Raw genomic sequence first — 24654 nt, 5'->3', positions numbered from 1 at the left:
GTTACTCTGCTGCATTATTCAGAAGCTGCGCCTGCGCCAGCCACGAGCTGTGTACTGGCTCGGAAAACTGATGCGGTTGGATGCATATCATTCACGGTGCCGTGACAGCAAAGTGATTCTGTGCGAGACCCTGTTCTGTGCAATGACGGACTCCAGCATACCGTCGCATTGGCACCGGCCGTTTGTCGGACGCAGCACGAGCTGTCTTCTCCTGCCGCGCCAGCGCCGGTGGCACGAACTGATTCAGGGTGGCGCGGATCAGAGTGTAACAATTTTTTAGGGAACGCTGTTTCTCTGATTCGCCAACATGATTTGACTGCAAGTATGTACTTTTCGACGGTGTACATGTAAACATGTAGACATGTAAATTGTGAAAATCTAACTGGACCCCACTTACGCGGAGTATTGGTCACAGCGGCACAAGATCGGAACGAGTTAAGCAGGCTACACGAACACGGATGTGAGTTAACCAAACAGGTTCACGCGGGGAGAAGCAGCCTCATGCTTAGGGGGTACATTGCCCCCAAAAGAGCACATATTACCTCAAATGAAGAAAAAGAAGTGGTATCGCAGAAGCTTCTTATCTCCGTGCTAAGAAAACAATCAACGGGAATGAACTATGAACTATTGTTAACACCTGATTTTGGTGACGAGTGTTGCGACACGTACCACATCACATATAGCTTACCTATCTTACGCCTGGGGATGCAAGTCAGCCTTCATATTAAAGTAAAAGGCATTCTTTAGAGAACAATAACAATACTGCTATGACTAAAAAGCATTTTGGGGCGCTTGACGATAACAAGCAGAACTGCTAAAACCTGGCACGTTGACAATCTATAAGCCACTTGTCACAACACTTCAAACACTGTCAAAGAAACACAAACGGTCATTTCAATCTAATGAAAAAGGAACATTTTCAGGCTAGGTGACGTCGTGACCTAAAACACCCTTCAAATGTTAGACAGAACCAGTCCTGATTTACATATGAAGGTAAAGGTCAACAGCTCACTTCGTTGCCTTCATAGTCGTCGTCTTCGTAGGCGTCGTCATATTTACAAAGATTCATAAAGTCTCATCGTGTTCCTGCGCCCTTTCCATTATTTCACTATATTAACGGTGCTGCAGCCAAGCGGCGCCTTTCGGGCTACGCTCCCCTGCCCAGGAGGTGGCAGGGAAATGGGTACAAATCTTGGGGACGAGTGCTTCAGTACTTGTAGACTGCTTCAGGTACTTGCAGGTCTTTGGGGTCAGAAAACGGTCAGAAAATTGAGCAACGACGAGAGGTTTCCTTGGCTAACATGGCCCTTGGAGGCCAGATGCGGGCCCCTTCTGGGCGAAATCCCGGCTACGCAACTGATCCTCAATATTTCATCATTCCTGCAGTCACCCCAGCATCCCGCCGATTCCTAGTAGTACGTCCATGTTTTTCTTTTACTTCCAGTAGGACGCCATGCATTTTCTAGGTCTTGAACTTACTGTTTCTTTCCCTTGCCCTTCTTTAAGCGTTCCTGCCCCCGCATGCCTGTTTTACTCTGTCCTCTCAAGGGTACAACTTGTTAACAGTTTTTACTCCAATGGTGGCGCTTCCATTAAGGTGCCTAAAGCACTACGCAACTAAATTTGAGAGCCCAATCAGTACCCGTCTACAAACATTTCGCAGTCTTAGATCATAACAGAACTTTGTTTATTGCGACGCATTTCAACGCACTTAATAGCCTCGCTGGGCTTAATTTACGAATTACCTGCTTCAAAGCTACTTAATTTACCACCTGAATAACAAACTTGACCCCTGGTCTAATGGTGTAACCCTCTTGGCTCAGGGGCCGGGGGGGGGGGGGGGGGGAAGTGGGCATCAGCCACTTTGGCCCTTCCTCGGACTGACGAGTGGCATTTATGCACATATTGATGTACGACGCAGGTTTTCCCACACTTTTCCCGCACATAAGGTGAGTTTTGAACATAATAAAGCAGGCATCAACTGCTATGAAATAAGCTTAGTTATAAACTATTGGAATACTTTAAGTGAACAACACTGCTCTAATCAACACAATTTCTCTGCTTAGTAAATAAGGTCCGCAATACGTGCTTTACGTCATCGCACCTCGCACGAAATTGACTGAGAGCCAATCGACGGCTGTCATATTTGGAAATAATGTTCATGAACGCCAGAGATGAGCGACTTGACAATTTCATTTTCCCTGGTCTTGATCACCACATGGCTAATAGAATGGTAGGATTTGAATGATGTTGTTATGGTGTTACGGATTCTGGGTGACCTTGAAATAGTCTCGAAATATTCAGCTGATCTTCGTAGATGTGTAACCCAGAAACCAGATGGGCTTAAGTCTTCAGAAGAGCATTGGTGTGAACTGCGCCGAATGGCATTGAAGATGGTTAGTTCAGTTCAAAACCCCATCCAAATGTGAAAAACTCCCTTAAAACTCATGATCAAATTGGTGAAACAACGGTGGAAGAGTTAGGAACATTGCTCAGAACGCAAACACACTCGTCACAAGCAGTGCAAGGTAATCAACTTATTCATGTGGGTCAATGGTCGACAAGAGTTGATCACTGACTCAACTAACTTCAGAACGTGCCGCCAAGTGAGGGCTATTACCCACGCCGGACGGCGGGCTGGGTCGACGTACTTTTGCCGGTCTCGCTGCGACGAGTTCGCTGTTCTCATATCCTTCCCGCGAGGTCCGCAGTTGCCAGCGTCTTCCGCGATGCGCGAAAAAAGCACGTGCACAGCAGTCTGGAGCACCTGTCCGTGTCAGTTTGCTGTTGACGCTTGCCTGGCGACGCCAACCAGGCTCGGGTCGCGTGCAGAAGCGACCAGCGCCAGCTGACGTCTGCTCTTCGGTGCAAAGCTTGACTAAACACTGTTCATGAATGACTCTTGAGAGCTTGAATTTGTGCAGGTGCGCGCTTCCATCCTTGATTATAGCTTGACATCTGCTGGCATCACATTTGATTCATTATTTCGAGACCAACAGCCACTGGAAGGTATATATATATATATATATATATATATATATATATATATATATATCTACATATATATGTATATAAGTATACCATTCTGTTCCGCAGCCGGCTATCTGAACGCTCGTCATTCCTCCTTTTTCGTTCCCCTTAATTTATAACCCAATTCGACATTCTAATGAACGGCACGAAAAAACGAGGCGTGCACTTGGACAGGAGCTTTGTCTGCCCGCAAATGCAACCACAGCATCGCTACCTTCAGGCGACGTGCTGGACATCAAACATGCGCTGTATGCATCATCTTGTTAAGGGAATACGTTTAAGGTATAATTTAACAGCCCGCTTTGGTAGCGAGGAGTGTAGAGCTGCATTCTTTGAGGAGGTTATGCCCTTCTCAACGTGAATCTAGCCTTCCAGTGTAGATTTGGGCGTCCAATGTTTTGTAGGAATATGAAAACAAACGACGCAAACTCGAATACACACAAAACTCGTATTCGTTGGAAATAATTTCATGAATACCCTGATGTGAAATAAGGGGCTACCCGATAAATGATGCAAAACTAAGAAGTGAAAAATACCGATCGTCAAAATAAACCGTTTAAGTTCGTTGAGGGACATATTTTGGAGAAGGTTGGGTTGCCGGACCCTCGCCTTGGCTCAACAATCATTTTCACGAACCGATGGTCTTGATGAAAGCCCAGAGCACAGCGGCCAACGACCTCGAATTGAATGCATTCCAAGCAACGCTGGCACCCCAACGAGTGCTGACAGTGATGATTTCACCTAGCCTTAAGACACACACCGCAAGGCCTCGTTCATGAGAGCTCACCGGCGACCACGAAATGCATTACCGATCAAGGACGGCATCGATGGCGTCGCCACAGCTCCTGCTATGGGGATGGATTTCGCATGCAACGCGCGTGCTCGGCACGGATGCTGCAGGTGGCAGCGTTCAGCCGGACCGACCGATGGGGGGGCAGCGGCGCAGGACGCGTCTCGGTCCCAGCGCTGGACGAGACGCAGAGCTCGCCTTGTCCCGGTACACTGAACTCGGTGTCACTCTGACTGCGGGTGGTGCTAAGTCGGATGATGACTGGGGTACAGTAAGCGCGGTGAGACCATATGGCTCATCGTTGGCCTGCGCGCAGACCTGCCATCCGTGCGACCCTGGCGTTTGTGTCCTTCAAAGCAGGTCCAAGGGACTTAAAGGCCTCACAACATGCATTGCACGCAAGAAAATCACACAGGAGTATGCCACACCATATGCGATCACCACGTTCTTTGCACGATTTGTGTTAAGAGAAATACAGACCACCACTGTTCCACACTGGACGGCCATGTACAAGTACTGACAATGATGAAATCCGTGTAAGCCATGTGATGTGCACCTATTCCTTAAGCAGAGGATCATTACGCATCCAATGTATCCTCATCGCGTACATCCCCGCAGCTCATGATGAGGAGCCGTATTGGCACATATAAAATATCTTGAGCTATGATAAACTGATGACGTACAATTATCCTTACAACCAATTCATCGAACAGTTAGGCAAGCAGAACGCGGTCGGATTTGGGTAAACTTACCAGGCTGCGTAGTCTGTCCGCTTCGCTAAGCACTCATCGTGAATGAAACCGGATGTGGTGTTCTCTATTTTTGAACACCTCATTCTATCCAGCTTCCGAAGGTTGCTCATAGTTCCCTCTATAATTATTGAAACTCACTGGAAGCGATGACTGGATCTGAATCGTTAAATGACTGGTTTGGGGACGGAGTGTGACTGGATTTGATCTGTGCAACGTGCAGGCTGCATGCCATTGCAGGCCTCACAATGGATGTATGTGACACGCATAACTGAACTTTTGTCGAGAACACAAGTTGCTGAATCGGTTATGCAATTGGCTGAAAGGAGCGGGACAGAAATCCACCACACATATAAACATCTCTCCTTTCCGCAGGTCCGCTGCTTATGCATTCTGAAACTGTACTGGTTTATTTCCTTAAGATCGTTGTGATAATGATGCGATCTGTAACTAGATTTAGAAGATAAATTATTGTCACCGACCTTGCTGCTGTCTGCATTCATTGCTTGCATTATTGACGAAACAGTGCTGGGGAAGCATGCGCGATAACAAATACACATTAAAGCATATGTCCTCTCTTTGATCCGTTTTGCTTGTTATTGTGATGGTAACGGATTTCGAATCAGAGGGTAAAAAGTAGGCAGCGCATAGTTTTTATTTCACACAGCTGACCCCTGTGATTTCAAAGACGATCATCGCTGCAATTCACGTTGTGATGTGTCGTCCAGTTTACGGGATTACTTAATTATCATTGAATAGTGAATGCTGTGAGCCGGTTTTGGTCATAGCCAACAATTAAAAGCCAGTTCCCGTTTTGTTTCCGTGTTCTCATTTCCATCTCCTATTTACTCTTCGTAAAGGTTCACACGCCGGCTGAAAGCGTCCCTGCCTTGTGAACATGTGAGTGCTGGCACACCTGGCGAGCCGCGCGGGAGCAGCGGCGGGCTGGCCCAGTTGGGTGTCGTGGGCGGGCCGCGACGCACGTGAGATCATTTGTTTACGCCCAACAGTTGGTCTGTTTACCACCGCCTGTCGGCGCGGACCCGGCAGGAGACCAGCCGAGTCGGAGCCACCGAGCTGGAGCGAGACGCCAGGCGACGAGGTCTCTTTCGCAACAGGGAATATGCGGACGCGAGGCAACCGACCCGACAGGCGATATATGGTGACAAAACGACCGGAGACATATTGCCATAACGCCGCAACTTAGTCTGGACACATGCTCAGCTGAAACTGCTGCTCACGTAGAGAAGGTGTGCCAGACGGCGGGCCCGGCGGCGGCGTGGCGACAGCTCGGCCCCGTATCGACTCGGCCCGGCCGCCGACGCGCGCTCAATGGGCGGAGACGGCGATTGGCACGACGATTCACGACTTCCGTCGAGCCAGCCGCTGCGCTGTCGGCGGCGACGGGCTTCGTCACCCGACTGAGCCCGGCTAATTTCGTCCGACGCGACGCCCCCCCCCCCTCCCCCCCCTCCCCCCCCCGTCCCGGCTCTTTCACCCTGACGACCGCGCTCTCCCGCACGCGGAGGCCGGTTCTGCCGTGAGGGTTCGTATATCGCTCGCCTGCAGGAACTCATTTCCATTCGTCAGATTGGGGCTAATTATGTCGCCACACCGCTATCTTCGCCGCTCTGGGACGGCGCAAGCGTATCCACGGTCGGCTGGAAGGCGGTGGGGGCAAGGGCACGGCATGTGTCGGGCACGGCAGCACCGCCGGCCCAGTGTTCAGGCCGGGACTGGGTCGGTGGGGTTCTGAGGGCAGGGGAGATCTTGCGCAGCCCGCGGGTGACCCTGAAACTGGAAAGTAACGCGATATGTTGCAGGCTTTAGCATGGATTGAGAGAAAACAGAACAAAAAGGCATGCTTTATCAGAATAAGAGCAAGTTTACGTTTCCAGATTGGGGAGATGCTGGGAAGAGCGAGAGGTGACTGTAGAGGAGACGCTCGCGATAATGTGCTGTCATTAACGTCACGGCACCGTGCAAGCTGTCAGATCTATGTACCCGTGCTCTGAAATACTATACACAATGCCACGCAGTGTCGAAACAAGACGCCGTCGCCGCCGGTGTCAGAAGGTCGGATCTGAAGCTATTTAGACGCTGAATGTCTTCGGATGTCGCAAGGTCCCAGTGTGGATCTACCAGCCCGTCACGACGTCGTCGTTTGGATTTCGCCAGGAATGCGCAGACTGCTCTATCACCGGTCTGCATGTCGCAACAGCGCCTTTTCTTACAGCAGCAGCGGATACCTTCTGCCCGGCAACGGCGACCTTTGCATCGAGAACGCATCGACCACGATACGGGGCTCCCCGCGGAACCCTGCACCGTTTGCCGGCCGGCCATCTGCCGTCACGTGCGGAATGTCGGGCCATCTCTCAGTGGGTCACCGAGCGGCGCAGCAGCCGAAAAACCGCACCTTGTCACGCACCTCAAATGAAATCGCGCAGACCTGTTTGTCGGGTTGTGTATGCATGAGCAAGCAAGCATTACTCAGCTCGAGCCGGCCCTCGGCACGCCGGCGGCAAGGCCCGACGCCGGATGAAAACGCAGTTGTTTAAGCGTGACGTCGGTATAATTGATGCGAGCTCGTTTCGCCAGAGCAATTGGACGGCGCGACGTCGCGGTGGCGCAAGCCGAACCGGCCGCCGGCCCGGTGGTCCGGGTCGTGTTTGCTCTTTGACTTTTACTTTTCGTCGCGTTTTCTCCGCGGCCCGGCGCGGATGTCAGTCGGTCGGCGCTCTGCTGGCGGTGTGCGGCGTGTCCCGGTCGGCAGCACGACACCGCGAGGCTCTGCACTGAAGCCGGCCCGATGCAGCGCGAGCCACGGGAGACGGCGGTCGGAAACCGCGGCCGCGCTCGGGGTGGAGGCGCTGATGACGTCAGCGTGAGGTCACAGGTGTCGGCGAGAAGCCACGCGAGGCTCAGCGAGCAGTGCGAGGGCGCCGGTGATGTCAGTGTGGAATACAAGGTCACAAGTGATGCATCCAAGGACCCAAGAGGCACGGTAATTACAAGTGGGTAAGAATACCAGCGTCGGAGATTTAGAGATCAGCCAGGTGCCGCGCGGGAGAGACGTTTGTGAGATCCTCATCGGAAACGATAACGTCAGTGAATAGCGGACATGACGTCAACGAAGCGTGACAAGTGACATCATGCCGAGCGTTGTCACCAGACAGTCCACGCGGCCGGAGCCGGAGCCGGAGCCGAAGTCGGAGCCGGAGCCGAAGTCGGAGCCGGAGCCGAAGTCGGAGCCGGAGGCGAAGTCGGAGTCGGAGTTGGAGTCGGAGTCGCGGCCAGGGCGGCTGCTGGGCCGGGCTCTGGCAGCGCGCGCGCGGCCGCCACCAGCCGACCCGCCGAACGCGGCCGTGGTGCTGGCGCTCGGGCTGGATGAGTACCTGGGCCTGGTCTACAGTCAGCTGGCCGGGCCGGCCGGCGTCGGGCGCGCCGACCTGCACCGGCTCTGCGCCCTGCTGGACGGCCGGCCGCTATTTCCGGCCGACAGCGCCGACGGCGGCGCCGACGCCGGCCAACCCGCGCTCGGTCCGGCTGCCTTCCGGCACGCCGTGTGCGCGCACTTCGGCGTGACGACGGCGCCGCCGGCGGTCGCCAGTGCGCCGCTGGTCGACGTCGAGGTGACGGTGGTGCGTCGCGCCGGCGCCGTCGACGCCATCGAGAGGGCGCTGCGCACGGCGCGGCCGCCGGCCCCCGCCGCCGCCGGTCGCCGCAGGTCGGGCCGCGGCGAGCGACGGCCGCCGCGCGGCGCCCCGGCCGTCAGCGACGAGGCGGCCAGCCTGCTGCTGCTGGAGCGCGAGCTGCAGGCACTGCGCGAGCTGGTCGAGGACCTGCGCCGCTCGCTAGCTGTCTCGGACGCGCGCAACATCGGCCTCGAGCTGCGCGCCCAGCAGCAGCTCGAGGAGCCCACCATGGGCCGCTCAGCTGAGAGCGACGCGCCGTGCGATGGCCACCGCCCGCTCCCACCTGCCGACGCCGCCGACGCTGCCGATGCCGCCGACGCCGACTCGCAGCGCGGTGAGGCCATCGAGGCCGAGACCAATCGCTCCCTGAGCGAGGCGCAGCGCAACTTTGACGCGCTGATCCGTGAGCTGCGCGCCATCAGCGAGCCGCGCGCACCCTACCACCCTGAGCTCTCGCTGGAGGACGAGCTGGAGCGCACGCACGAGGCGTTGCGGCTCACGCAGTCGGACCTGGAGCGCTCGCGCGCGGCCGTGTGCGGCGCGCGCGGCACACTGCGCGGCAAGGATCGCCAGGTGCTGCTGGCGCGCCAGGACCTGATGGCCGCCGAGGCGGCCGCCGCCAGGTGAGGGGCCGTCAACCCAGCGGGACGCGGGAAGACCATGGCGTCGGCCATGTCGCCGCCAGGTCACCGTTCCATGTCACGCCAGTGACCGACGCAGATGGTCGACCGCTGATGCTCCTGAGCGGCGCATGTGGTGTCGTGTTGGAGAAGGGGCATTCTAGGGAGACGCGAGGGGCTCAAGAGTGCTTTGTTCGACCTTTTTTGCATCACATGACGCATGCATTACATTACATCACAATGGTCGCCTTTTTATTAAGAGGAAGTTCCCTCCGTCTCTTTTGCTTTCTCACCAGCCTGGTTTTTCGCAGTACGTTTCACGTCAAATGCGAGTTTCCGAAGTGGAAATTGTCAAACGAGAAAGTGGCTTGTGATATAATGTCAGCAATCAGCGCTGTAACATTTGCTGACACCATTTATTTGGCCCTGCTACCTTTTGCTTTTGTCCCTTTCCTCATCCTCAGACGTTTATTAAACAAATGGACGCGACTGATTATTTTAATAGCTGGAAAGAAAGGTTGCCTTTTCTCCAGCTTCCCGACACATGCAGCACAGTATCAAGATATTGCCGTCCCTTGCGACCACTTTCTCGTTTGGTGCACTGTCACAACCTGCAAAGGTAGTGAGACGCGTGGAGATGGAGAGGGGGTGAAAGATACTCAATGCTTTCATGTCTTGTCTGATTACCGAACGGTGATAATGCACGCAATTAGTTTAAACATGCAGTGCACATAACTCACTCTTGTTGCCATTAATTGCTCTTAAGAGCGGTGTGTACAGTGACGGGTGATGTGTGCAGTGTGGACTAGTGTATAGTAAGGACTGGTGTGCAGTGTGGACTGGTGTGTGCAGCACGAACTGGTTTGTGCAGTGTGGACTGGTGTGTGCAGTGCGAACTGGTGTGTACAGTGTGGACTGGTGTGTGCGGTGCGAACTGGTGTGTGCAGTGCGGACTGGTGTGTGCAGTGTGGACTGGTGTGTACAGTGCGAACTGGTGTGTACAGTGTGGACTGGTGTGTGCAGTGCGAACTGGTGTGTGCAGTGTGGACTGGTGCGTGCAGTGCTGGAATGGTGTGTGCAGTGCGGACTGGTGTGTACAGTGAGGACTGGTGTGTGCAGTGTGGACTGGTGTGTGCAGTACGGACTGGTGTGTGAAGTAAGGACTGGTGTGTGCAGTGCGGGTTGGTGTGTGAAGTAAGGACTGGTGTGTGCAGTGTGGACTGCTGTGTGAAGTAAGGACTGGTGTGTGCAGTGCGGACTGGTGTGCGCAGTCCGGGCTGCCGTGCCCGTGAATGACTTGTGTGGGCGTGATGACACGTATTTGCAGATGTGATTCATGTGTACTGTGTACGGGTACGACGGTACGTACAGCAGCGGCTCGGGTATGCAATGAGAACGTGTGCGTGTAATGATATCCGGTAGATACGATGGTGCCGGTGTATTTAGTAAGGCCCGGTGTATGCAGTAACTCCCGATAAATTTCAGTGAGACATGGCGTACGCAGTAAGTTCTAATGCACATGCGCTGAGGACTGGTGAAGCCTCTTACCTGCAACGATATCTGTATATACAGCATCTCCGGTATATACAATAAAATCCGGTGGGTACAGTAAGGTCCGGTGTGTACAGCGCCCGTCCAGCACAAACGGTGATAGCTGATGTGTGCAGCATGGCAAGACTATACAGCGAGGTCTGTGTATCCAGCAAGGTCCGTTTTACATGCCCAGCAGATGGTGTCGGTGTGTGTCCAGCAGCCCACTTTGAGCAGGGTGCCACCGTATGCACCTCAGGGTGCGCTTTGTCCAGTGAGTCCTGATATAAGCGGTAACGCCTGGTGTGCACGATTGAGCACGCTGCCTGAGGAGCGACGCCCGGTGCATACGGTGACACCCTGCTAACGCAGTGGCGCCTGTGTGACCTGGAGTGCGTGCCTTCACACAGTGATGCCCGGTGTGCACGCCAGGACGCGGGATGAGGTGAAGCTGCTGCAGAGCGAGCTGCAGGCGAGCCAGCACCAGCTGGAGATGGAGCGGCTGGCGCACGGGCGCGCCGACCACCAGCTGGACTGGACTCGAGCCCAGCTGGCTGAGCGGCAGACGGCGCTGGAGGAGGGCCGCACCGCGCTGCGCAACCTCCATCAGTCCAGGTCAGGGCAACCAGCCGGACACCAGAGCCGGTCGCTGTCACATAGTGGCGCAGGCAGGGGAGGTAGCACAGGGACACGTGCCTCTTCTTGGGCCTACATTGTCCTACGGGCCATTTAGGACACGATTTAGATTATGGCATCGGCCAATTAAATGCATTGTAAATATAATGTAAGGGCCGATTTAAGGGCTTGTTCTGGGCCTGATTTAAGGGCCCAGGGCGTTGGCCAAAGAACGTATTAAGGGTTCCGGTCCGCAGGGCCGGGCCCTAAAATGCCAGTCTAAGGCCCTTTGCGCCGATTGGGGCTCTCCTGAGTCGATAAAGCCCTCTTTGGTAATCAGGCACCACCAGCACCAAATTATCGGCTGCGTGTCGGCTTAGGCCTGCGGGCCTGTTTATTTCTCATGCAGGAATAAGGCCGGAACCCGCGAATCACAATGGTCGGGCTCCTGAGTCAATGAGGGGCGCCCTGTGCTGGCCAGCAGCCCACAGTGCCTAGCAGGGATCCTTTATTGGTAATGGTCCCCGAGTCCGTCAGGCGAAGTGGTCGAGGGCGCCCGAAGAGGGCTCCAAGTGTCCCTCAGGACCAGCGATCAATTGCCCGATTTTATAGTGGAAGGGCCCAAAAGGCCTAAAGGTCACATTAAGGACACCGGCTCTATGAGCTGAGCTTCAAATGCCAGCCAGAGGGCCTCTTGCACCGAATGGGGACACGCTGAGACAATGCCGGCTTCTATTTCGGCCAAAGACCACCACCACCGAACAGTTGGCTCCGTGTCCGTGTGAACGCTGGGAGCCCACTGCCCAGGGCCGGAGCCCGCACTTTGCACTGCTCGGGGCCCCTGAAACACGAGGGACCCCTGTGTCGTTTCGGGGCCCGTAGTGGCTAACGGGTTCCTGTCTCGGAAGGGGATCCGAGTCGGCCAGAGAAGTATTCACTGAACCGGCAGAGGGACGGGACCCCGAATGTCAGAGAGGCTAATGCGTTGGTCGTGGCCCTCTAACAAAGAAAGGATAGATGTAAACCTATGGCGAGAGTCCACAATAAGATAACGGGAGGGCCCTGCGTTAGTGACGGGTCCCAGTATGGCGAGAGTCCACAATAAGATAGCGGGAGGGCCCTGCGTTAGTGACGGGTCCCAGTACCGAACGAGGGGCCTCCACCCTGTTTACCTATGGCGAGAGTCCACAATAAGATAGCGGGAGGGCCCTGCGTTAGTGACGGGTCCCAGTATGGCGGGAGTCCACAATAAGATAACGGGAGGGCCCTGCGTTAGTGACGGGTCCCAGTACCGAACGAGGGGCCTCCACCCTGTTTACCTGTGGCGAGAGTCCACAATAAGATAACGGGAGGGCCCTGCGTTAGTGACGGGTCCCAGTACCGAACGAGGGGCCTCCACCCTGTTTCAGGCAAGGAGCCGTCAACCCGACCTGGAGTCTCTTGGTCAATTAATTGGACCTCTTATGAATATACTTCAAACAATTAAATATCTTATTGCTTCAATAAGGGTACCTGCGTCGACCTGGGGTCAAATGCCCGGGTCGGAGGGCCTACGGCGTCAGGCAGGGGCCAATGATTGATGTATCCCTCTATGGACTTCCATATCGACCAGGGGACCGCGCCCTCCCGTGGCCAAAATGACAGCTGGCAGTCACTCCACGCTGGGACGGGATGGTACTGCAGCCCCTGACCGGGATCGGTAATATGCCCCGCGTGTTCTTTCTACCTATGGGGGACCCCTTGACTGGAAAAGGTAGGGGTCTCATAGGCTTTCAATCGAGTGGACCGAAAGGAAGTTTGAAATGATAAAAGATTTACCCTTGCTTGCCTGAAGATGTCCATCCTTTTCCAGAATCGACTAGTGTAGCAAATGACGTAAACAGTTTTGAGTCTGCGCGCTCGCAACATTAGGGGCGAGAACACCTATTGCCGGGTTTGCAGTTTCAGTACAACCGAACGGCATTGGCCGCTGCAGTTCAAACCAGGCGGCGGGTGTCGGGCGCGCGGGGACGACCGTCTGGAAATAATGCCACCGAAGGAAGGCTTTCAAAATCAATTTGTGCTCTTTAAAGCTTTGAATGGGGCATATATTTTACTTGCATGTTGTTGAGAGCATACTCTGAATGGTTTAGCAGTTGCAGCAACACGAAAAATAAAGCGTATAGCTTTACTCCTTCAGTTCCGACGCCAGATTCTAGCCCTAGTTCGGGGTGCTAAAACGCTAATCCGTTTCTAATACCAATCTAGAAATCGTGTTGGCAAAGCATACGCCTGGGCTACCTTTTAAACGACCAGGAATTTATTTCCTAAGCGTTTACAAGAGCATTTTTGACATGCATCATCATTCTTGTCCGCTCACTGGCCGCTGTCTAGTGTTGGCCACGGGGCCGACGCCGCACAGTCGAGTGAGACTGCAACGACGGGCGTCGGGATTTTAATTTCGAAGACTTGCGAGCGCGCGTATTCAAAACCATGTTTAACAGCGTACTTACTTGTCGTTGTTGAATGAAATTGGAAAATTCCCAGCCGAATATGGGATGGTTTTGTTGATACCAATTTTTGTCCGCGTTTCGATCTACAGCCTACGTTTACGGGTCTTCAATATCTGTAGCACCCATACAAATTTAGCAAGGCCTCTGAGTGCTATTGGCTTAGAAAGGGTTCACTGAAACATCGTCAAATGAAGTGCGGTGGTAGCTTTTTCCATGCATCCATTTCATGCTCAGTGTATCAGTTAACTGACTCCAAATTCAAATGCAATGATATCTTTTGGTAGCCTTCGGGCGTATGGTCTAGTTAAAGGACACGAAATAAACACAAAGAAGAAAATTGTGGCCCATCGAAATCAGATGGGCCAAATAGGGTTATTTTTGCACGGGGTCCATTCACCATAAGGAGGTCGTTTGGTTATTCTGTACCCCCCCCCCCCCTTCCCGTTAGCAAGACTGGCTGCGCCCCTGATGTCACAGGTAAAACCTGCTAGTCTAGGAGTATGTTCTGGGTGCTAATCCAACAGCTCGGGACACCATATGCCGTTGTGAAGTCGTGAAAATCTGTGGAGCTTGTGTTGCGCTTCACGCAGGGACGGGCACTGGCCGTGCTGCCTCCTCTATCCCATACCAGATCTCACAAAACGCTGCGAGCTCAGGTCAAGAACACCGGCCATCGTTTATCACGTCTTTACCATTTCAAAGCATTCATAATGTGTGAGGGCAATATCAGATGCGTTGCGGTGTGAAGTACATTCTATTCCGAGTAGCATTGGGTGAACGATCGAATTTGTTCGCAGGCGAATTTGGTGCCGCTTATTTGACTTTTTGTTGCTTTGCTGGCACAAATAAGGTCTGCGGCTGACATTCCATTAAAACTAAATTACTTCCACCGATCTGTTTTCTCGGCTTTGCCCAACAGCACGTGGTCTGAAATGAGCTGGAAATTTTGTTTTCTGTGATCTCATCTACTATTTCATTGGCTTCATAAGTTGCGTCAACTGAAACATGACATAAAAACGATATCCTTTTGCATTCGATTATAAGATACCTGCATAAAATAAAACTTCATATATGCACATGAAACGTCATGTAACATCCATGCTACCACGCACGATCCTCATCAAGTCTGGACAGAGTGCCTTTTCATGTCTGAAGCAACGTAGTCTGATGGACATGGCATTTCGTTTGATTATGCGCGCGAGTTCAGTTGATTATTGAATAACAGCAGTCTGAATTGGTTTTGGCACCGTTGCTGAATGCCACTGTGCCACCGTGTTACTGCTCTAACGTATGCCGAACTCATTTACTGTATTGAGACGTGTAAACGCATTAACGGCTGGTGAACTGAACGCTCATTTTCTGTACCGCACTTGACTTGGTTAGAATCCGTCGCCAGACGAGGTCGTGGTGGACCCCAACTCCCCAGGGCTGTCTTTCCAGAATCTCGTCATATTGTCAAATGGACGGCGCTGTCAACATGGGCATATATATAGTACATGGCGCATCCTTTGCACAGGTTTTGGGGAGTATCAATTCTGGCAAGTCATGTCGCTGAGCTATGGCGTCATTCCTAAAGACTTCCATCTCGTTTTAACGATAAAGTCGGTTTCGCCATTCGGCAGCAGTAAATTATGTCTTTGGACGTTTGGGTACGACATCAAGCTGATATCGGCATAGGTCATCACTGTAGGTCAATAGCCTAAGCCACATCAATAGAGAAGTAAATACCCAAAGACACTGGCTGGTCTGACTGACTTTTTTCAAAGTGGTCTTAGATCAATTTTTGATACTTGTTTGCCCACGACATATTTGAGCCGCTATTTTGCTGAAAAATCCCGTTCTCTGCTTCTTAAAGCTATCATTTGTCTGCTTTTTTCACTGTCGTGGTTGGCCTAACCTTCAAGTCACGGGCTTATCTGATTGTATCAAACCAAACACAATTAGATTCTATAGTTGCTAGGCCATTGGCGGTTTTTATTCTGTGGCTGCATTTTGGGGCAGGATGGCGAAGAGTGCCTACCGCCTCGCTCGATGCGCTGTTGCGAATAGCCGTCGCCCAGCGAGGCACAACGCAGGCCGCAATGGATCGACTAGCTCCAAATAATTCCTTATGCGTTGACTTTTCCCTGCATGAGCGTAATGCCCATTTCCGCGGCGCCTGTCCGTTGTGCCGTGCCGGCGCGCCACCGGCGCGCTCTGCTCCGTCTCGCCGTGCTCCCGCCGCACCGACACCCCCGTGGGAGGGCGGACGCGATTCGGCTGGCGCCTCCGGCAGCGCGGGAGTGGTCGATGACGGTCCCGGGGGGCTTCGGGGACCTCAGCCGGGACGGATCGGGCCGGACCGCGCCTCATCAGAGCCGCCGGCGAGCCCGCTCGCGCGCAGTGACGGCTCGACGCCACTTGCCAGCGCGCACGGAGGTCGGGTGGGAAGTCAGGAGCGCGATGCGCGCGGGTGGGAACTAGCGAAAACGCCAGGTGTAATTTACGGCCCGTGAATAGCCGGCGTGCCAGAGTGACTGCTGCCAAATAAGAGCGACGCAAAAAGAGACGGACAGGCGTTACCTCACCAAAAGTCTCATAGGCTCCATTTCAACCGATCTTTTGATGACTGCCGAGCCCTGTATGGCCCCTTAAATTGATGGCGTGCGCGCGGACGGCCCTATTCCCGCACGTACGCGCAGACGCAGCAAATAAGCCTGTCACACGTACGTGCGTCACGAAAGACGTCTGCTATGGTCAAAGCGAATGTAACAACTTGATGGTGATCTTCGCCCCTGGTACAAGCATTATATCAACGTGATAGCGCCGGCACTTCTCTGCGTACTGCACCGAGCAGATCATACCGTGTAGACGGGAGTTCCGTGTGTTACAGTGTGTCTTTGATTTTGATCGGTGATGACGAAATTGTGCGCGGGCTGTGTATCGTCATTGTATGTTACCGTGTTAATTTAGAGCAGGGGCTGCGTCCAGTTGTGCTGGGACCAGCGCAGGCGGGTTGGCAAGGTGGAACCATTCGATGCGGGCATCAGGTCATCATTGCGGATGCCTATAGCATGTTGCAGCGATGGCTCGTGGTTCGGAAGTCGTTACGCCCGCCGACGCCGAGACCCGGACTAAACGGACAACGCTGGATGGCCCTATGCAAAGCACTGCCGCATTTACCACAAACGCGGTCGTCGGTATCAAGATTCATGTCATGCGGCTCAACGGGTGGATCATGACGGCACTTCCGGAAATAGCAGGGACCATCGCGTGGAAGGAGCAGATTGGTGACTCGGAACAAGCTCACTAAGACGTTGGCGTGGTAGCCGCGCGACAGCGCCAGTGCGGCAAGCTAGTGCATTGTCTCATGCTGTTGCCGATCTATGTGATGCATGAGGGCTTTCATTCACACGCAACTCCTTCTTTGTCGCCATTCCTTGCTCTGCAGACCCCACGCGGCGCGAGATGAAGGCATTGGGAGCGAACATAGTGTCAGATGTTTTCGATATCAGATCACGATGTCATTTATCCGCATGCTCGAGGCCATTGTGATGGAGGTGAAAGTTTGGAGATCCTTTGATTGGAATAGATCAAATAATCGCTGTTAAACGTGACAAGGATCTGTTTGCGTCTTAAAACGGCAATAACAATTTATCACCCTTGGAGACAGTTTTCGGGCGGGACAAGTATTTGTGGCATTGGGGTGATGGTACAACACAGAGATCAGTTGAGAAGAAACTTGTCTACATCCGCAGGGCTAGTCAATTCTGAGCTTGGCTCAGATGGGCTTTGATCTGAAGTTTAAAGGGAGGAAACAATCATGACACGGTCCTGTTGAGTGGTTTGATCGAGACCATATCTTCGCGCGCATTCTAGATCGTCGGGCACGCCGCGGATAGTCGATACGGATGCCCTGTTTACCTGTTGACTCGAATAGACGACTGGGAGGATACCAATTCTATCGAGAGCTAGAGCATGCAATTATCATTCATATGCTTCATTACTTCCCTTGAAAGCACGATTTCGCCCAGGCCCTCAAGCCTGTTTGGCCCTTTTAACTAGGTCACTAAGCTGCTCCCAGAGCGATTTCGTGATACGCTAGCGTAAGCTGATAACATAGCCCTTGATAACATAGCCCATCTGCTTAGTATTCCGAGCTCCTGGGGAAATCTTTGGATATTAGGAGCAGGCTTACATAGCAAGCTCCGTTTAGTGCCCTTTTAACCTACCTTCTTCAATGTTTACCAATTTTCAACCTACTCCGTTCAGTCCCAGCTTTACCTTGCTCATCCTGCTTTTTGGCTTTGCATTCGAAAGCCTGTATATTCACACATTTTGGTGGCTGTTACTGTACCCGTCATGATTAGGAAAATAGTATCATGGGTTAAAGATACCCTGTAAGATAGCTTATAAGAATGAGTGGAATGGTTTGGAAACCTGGGTGAGGAATGCCAGTCCTTGAATAATCTGTTCTCCGCGGAGCTCGACGGTGGCTGCGTCTTTCCCTGACCAACGAAATGTAATTTGCCATTTTGTTGTTTTGAAATACAAATGCTGATAATCCGTCTCAAAATGCAATATTTTGTCGTGAGGATGTCCATCGCCTAAAAAAGACGAATGACTGTGAGTTATAGCGCCGCAGTGTATCCATCTTTGTGGAGTGAAGCGCTGCCATAACATTTGTAGAAGAATACTGATACACTTGGTCTTCTGGTTCGATGGGCCACACCTAAAATTTTCCCCGGTTCGCCTTGCGCAGCGCAGCCATAGTGAGTGTTTTGCATTTGCATAGGGCATTTGAGCTGAAGTAGCCAACTTGAAGATCATTCGATGCAGTTCACAGCTCTGCCCTTCTCAAGACCGAGACCCTTCTGGTGTCTGTGCTACACGCCCGTGAACATGTGCAGACGATGTCGAGGAGACTATTTCAAGGTCACCCAGGCAGCCATGATGGCGTCATAATGCCATTCAAATCTTGCGTTTTCATTAGTCATGCAGCGAGCAGGGCCAAGAAAAATGCAATTGCTGAGCCATCCATATCTAGTGTTTGTGAGCACGATTTCGAGATAAAATGACCGTCCGCTGGTTTTCAAAAATGGTGTACACGGTGCGGTGACGTAATCAAGTAATGGCGTACTGACAAGCATATTTACTATAAAGAGAAGGTGTTGTCTGCAGCAGTCCTTTCCACTAAAAATTCGTCATTAGTTATAAGTGAGCTTACTTCATCCTATCTGATGCTTGCTTCAACATATTCCAATGCGGAACCTTTCGCTTAACATCCGAAGGCGATACAAAGCATACATATAAATACGTTCATCCACTGCCCAATGAAACAATACCATGCATATATATGTGGGATCAAAAATTGTGCGTGAGTGGTATGTACAGACACAAACACAGAGTCCGTGGTGAGACAGGGAAATCAACGAGAGCCATATAAATGGCTGTGCTTTTTTGCATTCAGTCCCTGATTGGTAATGTAGTAATGCTTTTACGATTTCAGTTCCAAAATACGTTCAGTAATGCTGCTGGTAAACAGTGCTCTATCCCAGCTCGATTAATATAGGCTCGCATGATGCCAGCAGAAATCTGCAGCCTCCGAGGCCCATTTCAACTTTAGTAGCGTGGAAGGGAACAATCATAGTTGAATCCTGAGCCCAGCCGTTCCCTAACCACTAAGCCCAGCCATTGAGAGCATCTATAGTACCCGTAGTAACAAACTTTTCTAAAATGAGTTACAGATGTCCGAGATCCACGAAGAACTCTGGGCTGTACTGGGAAGCTTGCACAGAGGGTAGATGTGTGAGTTACATCCATGGAGACGAATATTGCTGGCTACAACTCGCGGTGAGGTGCATACAGCATCGCTCCGCTAAAACGGCATCGTTCGGGACTGCTCTGAGCATGCCTAACTGGGTTCACCGGCAGCTATCTCCAACTCTCACGGGTCATAGACACGGCAAGTCAGAAGCCTGCGAAGTTCATGGGTGCCTGCTGGTCCATGGAGAGGCCACAATGTCTCTGATGAGAAACCTGTAGAAACTAATCTGGTAAAGAATTCCTTCATTTTAGCCCACGTAAAAGGAGGACCTTGACAAATTGTTGCAGTAAAAGTGTCATTTACGAGACGCTTAGGAGGAGCCGGCGCCGCCGCCCTCCACGGCCAGCGGTCGATCGCGCGATCACTTCGCCGCCACCCAGTGGAGCAGGTTTCGCCCCTCGTCCCGTGCCACCTCGGCTCCGTCCCGTCCCTCGTGCCGTCCCGGCCTCGTCCTGTCCATCGTGCCGTGCCACCTCGACCCCGTCCCATCCCTCGTGCCGTGCCAACTCGGTCCCATCACGTCCCTTGTGCCGTCCCGGTCCCGTCCTGTCCATTGTGCCATGCCACCCCGGTCCCGTCCCGTCCCTCCTCCCTTGCGGTCCCGGCTCCGTCCCTTCCCTCGTCCCGTGCGGTCCCGGCCTCGTCCCGTCCTTCGTCCCGTGCCGTCCCGACTTCGCGCTCGGGACCGGCCTCAGCGCAGGTGGCCGTGGAGACGGGACCAGTGGTGCCCCTCTGTAATCCTGCTAGAAAGCCCCACCTGTCCCGGGCTGCCATCGTGCGGACCTTTCATTGACGTGGGGCGCGGGACTTCGCACGGAACATTGCTGATCGCACCGCAGGCGCTGGGCGTTGTGTCTCTGGATGCTGCCCTGAGCTGGGGCTTGACCTTAGATCAGCGAGGGAAGTCCGGGATGAAAGCAGGGACGTATATCACAGCTGATGCAGCCGGTGATCAAAGTTTGCAGGAGTTCGGTGGTCCCGAAGGATGCCGTGAAGCAACTGGCTGGTATCGCGACGTTGACGGATTCTGAAGACGCGGTTCAGTCTGAAGACGCAGTTCAGTCGTCAGATGTGCACCACCTGTGGAAACTTGGGCCCAATCAGTGTAGTGCGCTTTCTAGAACCGGTCCGGGAAGTTATGCCTTTTTTATCTTGTCTTGCGCGTGGAGGATAATAAGAGTTTTGTCCATGCGCTTCGACGCTTTCTGAAGAATGCCACGTGAGTCCATGATGGTGTCTGAGAATTGTTGGTGCTGCGTCCTGTCCGCCAGTGGTTTGGTATCCTGCTTGCATCACAGTCGCAGACAATCTCAGCTTGTTTAGGTTGACAGGAAACTGGTAAGGTGAAATAGAACGCTTCGTGACTGGACATGGCGTGAGTTGGTCATCCAGAGCGGTCTAGGGCGGGACGGTTCTGGCGGAATTAGGCGTTGTGCGTTGGCACATCTTTTTACACAGTCACCACTTTACCATTCACCAACCGTGAATCATTTTTTACGCGGTTATTTGGCCGGCCGCCATTTGGCACGCCATCTTTCCGTCTGCTTCCGATCGCTTGGGTTTGTATAGGCGTGTGCAGTGGTTTGAATCGCTTCAGGCGGCCTCATTATTGGCGCTTGATCAGGATATTCTGCAGCCGGTGGCGCGGTGCGCTATGGGCCGACTGACGTCAGGGGTGCAGGACAGACCGTGCGAACATGGCGGCACGTTTAACTTTCGCCGCAGGATTCTGCCGCTCACCGGACATTTTAAGATCGGATGGTGGAGGCAGCGCTGATACAAGTCCTGATTAGCGTGGGCGCTGCTCCAAGAAATCCATACAGTAAAAGGTTAAGACTGAATCTGTAAAAAGTCGACTTCCGGTCACTACGCTATCTGAGAGTTTTGCACCCAGCGTTCCGCACCGACTCGCAATTTATTTTTGAGACATATGCACATATATTCACGTCGTAATTACCGACTCTGGAGCTCGCGCGTCGCATCATTCCGTGACCACAACTTATCTGTCGAATTACTGCGACATCCATTTGATCTTTTAGTGAATTACACGCGCATTCCATGGGCGGATGACAGTGTCGCTGCACTGTGCTTGCCACAGTCTGGTTGTGCTGGCAGGCCTGCACAGCGCCGTCAGGCGTGGTCAGGTCACGGAAAGGTCTGCCAGATAGCGTCCGGGGGCCGCAGGCTCATCAGGCGCTAAGGGCTGGTCATTGCCACCGCTCCCAGTAACGACCCCTTCGAAAGTGACTCACCGCGCGGACGGCAGCGCGCGCTGACTTCATCCTAACAACCGAGCAGTGGTGAATGGAGGCCATTGGACTGGAAACACCAGCGGCGTCCTGTCACGCGGTGAAGAAGCGTTAGTTGGCCGAGCTGGGTGATCTGAGTTCCAGTCAGGTGGCACAAGGGACGGTGCGATGATGCAACGCCAGCTCACGCGACGGACGCAAATAGTCGGGCGCGTCGCTCGGCGGAGAAGGGCTGCCAAATCAGTTATGTGACATACCAGAATGGTTGAAGGTCTCATGCAATGGGCACGCATGATATTTCGGATATTTTGCAGACCACTAGACTTCCCTGGTCGCCTAAAGCCACCAGCCTTCGCGTCGGTTGTGCAGGAGACGGAGATGGCCTGCCTCCAGCCGGCGACGGCGAACGGGGTCGCGGGCCAACGTTCTACTAACCTTGCCACGCAGCCCCCCCCCCCCCTCCCCCACACGTGATGGATGTGGCCGACTGGGTGCCACATGTGAATGACAAGCGGGCGCGGTCAGTGGACTCGTCGGCGCTGCGAGCTGAAACGATGCGAGCCGTGGCGAGACAGTGACCTCGCTAGAGTTCGCCTGATGGCTGTAATTCTGGCCGGATTAGACACATGGTAGCACCTCGCCGGCAGCCAACCCTGAAAGCATTCGCTCAATGCCAACCAAAACTAGCCCCCCTCGCAGCGCTGGATGTTGCGTGCCAGGTTGCTGGGCGTGAGCCCAGTGCTGCTGAGGTCCGCCCTACACTGCACGGCCGCTCCCTGGCCTCGTCCATGCCGCGTCGGACAGCCTTCCGGCCCAGACCAATCTCGGCCTGTTTTATGGACGCAGTTAATTGATTACCGTTTGGTTCGCTTCCAATAAACTGCCAGCCACAAAGGCGGATGACGGGGCGCTTTTTATGACCCAGTTTTAGCAGCCGGGCAGCACCTGAGTCACTCGTCAAGTGGTGCGATTCCAACGCGCCGGTTTATCAAAAACAAACAGCGTCTGACAGCCTGGCGGTGCATAACTCTGATCCCCCAAAAGAAAACACCGCTTGCTGTGATTCCGGCGAGCTCAGACGGTCAGCTGACGGTGCCTCTTTGATTTCTTCGCAGACGGAAGCTGCTGGTGGAGCTGACCCAGACCCGCCACCTGCTGGTGACCGCTGTGTGTCGTGTCAAGGAGCTGGAGGTCACGGCGGGTCAGGTGCCGGCCCTGGAGAAACGCGTCTACGAGCTAGAGACGTTGCTGAAGCGCAGGTCAGTGCTGGCGCGCCCGCCAACACCATCACGTCTGACTGTGGAGGGATTCAGACAGTCCGCCATGGTCTCGGAGAGCACAGACGACAAAGCCCCTCAGCAGTATTTGTTTTCTGGAGCGAGTAACCAGGAAGGACTCTTGCGAGCAACGAGAGATGGTGTTTCTGTCTGGCGAAGGTTTATAAATCGTATGATGATTAATTAGTGTTATTTTCATGTGCTGCAATATGTCCTTACTTCCACCATAGACTTTCTTCTGTTTTGAAACAACATTGCAGGTTAGCTATGCAAAAGTCAACACAGCCAAGAACTCACAGCGTTAGAGGTCTGATCAAAAGATCACTGCAGGCATATTTGTATCGGCCAACATCATATAACGAAGTAGACCCGGCCGTTGAGTTGTTCAGGTCATCTCATGCGACATGAATCTTTTTTATAGCGCTAATAGTGTGCAATATTACCAGAATCCACTGAAGTCCAAGGCACCGCTTGTGCCCACCGCTTCGCTGTCGTAATACCCAACACCATTGTGCATTCATTGAAACCATTAAGAAACAGAGCATCCGAACTATCCAAGCTCTGATGAATAAACTAGTCCGAAGCCGGCAGCGGGCCTGAAGAGCAAGCTTACACAGTTACCAGGACCTTTCCGCTGTGGTACCCGGATGCGTGGCGTGGTCAACCCGCCCACCCGCCGCAGTCCGCGGCCTTCAGCGGCCTGGTGTGCTCGGCTTCCTCTCAACTGCCGCGGTTAGCGTGCTCGGCTGCCTCTTGACTGCCGCGGTCACAGCCAGTCGGGGAACTCTGTCAGCCGCCCCCAACAGAGTGCATCGCCTCCCCACAGACGGCAGGATATTGCCGCGCCCGAGTCGAGAAGTTCGGCGCCGTAGACATCGAGCCTGCCCGACTCATGACCGATGGATGGGCGGCAAACGCCGTACCGAAGCGCGGCTCTGGATTATTGAAGCTGGCCCAGATGGCAGGTTCCGGGTCAATACCAGACGCTGGCAGCGGTGGCGCCGGCCTGCACGGCTCCAGGTGGAGCTCCAGAAGGCCAATATTGGACCGTGGGCTGAATCATACGGATGCCAACATCTGGCGACGCAGTCGTCCTCTCGCCAACAATGAGCAGCCGAGCTGCAGCCGACGCTGTCAGAGTACTGGCCACGTGGGGTCTAATGGCACCGAACGGCAGCACGTCGACCTGCGCGGGCGTTGGGCCCAACTACACCTACTAAGAAGCGTGATCAGAGGCAATGCGCGCTCGCTGCCGCATCGTCGTGAAGCTCGTACTGTGCTGACAGCAGTGACGTGCGCAAATAATCTACCCTGCGCTCACTTCGATTGGGGCCACCTGGCTAAAAACGACCCTCAAGCCCCGCCACGGCCAGCACAGACGTCCGATGACGGGCGGCATCCTCCGAACCCTCAAACACGATATTCCGGTGAGATGGTCTCGAGAGAGTCGGTTACGCTGAACCACCGGTGGGCGGTTTGCATCGGGTCCAGTCTGCAACACTAGTGATGGGGCTGTCGTCCGATCAACATGAAGCAGAAGCGATGGCGCAGCCCACACAGCGCTACCCGCAACATCCCCGTCGCGGGTCATTTGGCTGGCCTCCTGCAGTGATTCCTCAGGAAGCTTCGAGCGCCCAAACGCGATAGGTTGAAACTGACGCTGACGTGCATAGAGCCGGATCTGCAGCTGACCGCGATCTTTGCTTTAGGGCTCATCCAGGGGTGTTTGCCCAGTTGAATGATTCGTTTAGCTCTGCATGCTTCTACACGCTGATCGTGCAGCTATGGAACCCAAGTCTAG

General features: G+C 53.6%; 1 protein-coding gene across 1 annotated transcript in view; it reads left to right on the top strand.

Moving 5' to 3' along the window:
* Positions 1 to 23073, top strand: part of LOC119113043 (EF-hand and coiled-coil domain-containing protein 1) — a 48914-nt gene extending 25841 nt beyond the window's left edge. Inside the window, exons 2-5 of the mRNA XM_037237362.1 lie at positions 7343 to 7519; positions 8388 to 8887; positions 10847 to 11029; positions 22692 to 23073. Of these exons, the coding sequence (XP_037093257.1) occupies positions 7343 to 7519; positions 8388 to 8887; positions 10847 to 11029; positions 22692 to 23040 (1209 nt within the window). The 3' untranslated portion in view covers positions 23041 to 23073. The remainder of the gene's footprint in view (positions 1 to 7342; positions 7520 to 8387; positions 8888 to 10846; positions 11030 to 22691) is intronic.
* Positions 23074 to 24654: the final 1581 nt, after the last annotated feature.

The sequence above is a fragment of the Pollicipes pollicipes genome, unplaced genomic scaffold (assembly GCF_011947565.3).
Source record: "Pollicipes pollicipes isolate AB1234 unplaced genomic scaffold, Ppol_2.1 Scaffold_7261;HRSCAF=8764_pilon_pilon_pilon, whole genome shotgun sequence".
Lineage (NCBI taxonomy): Eukaryota > Metazoa > Arthropoda > Thecostraca > Pollicipedomorpha > Pollicipedidae > Pollicipes > Pollicipes pollicipes.
This window is presented reverse-complemented; position numbering and strand designations above follow the sequence as displayed.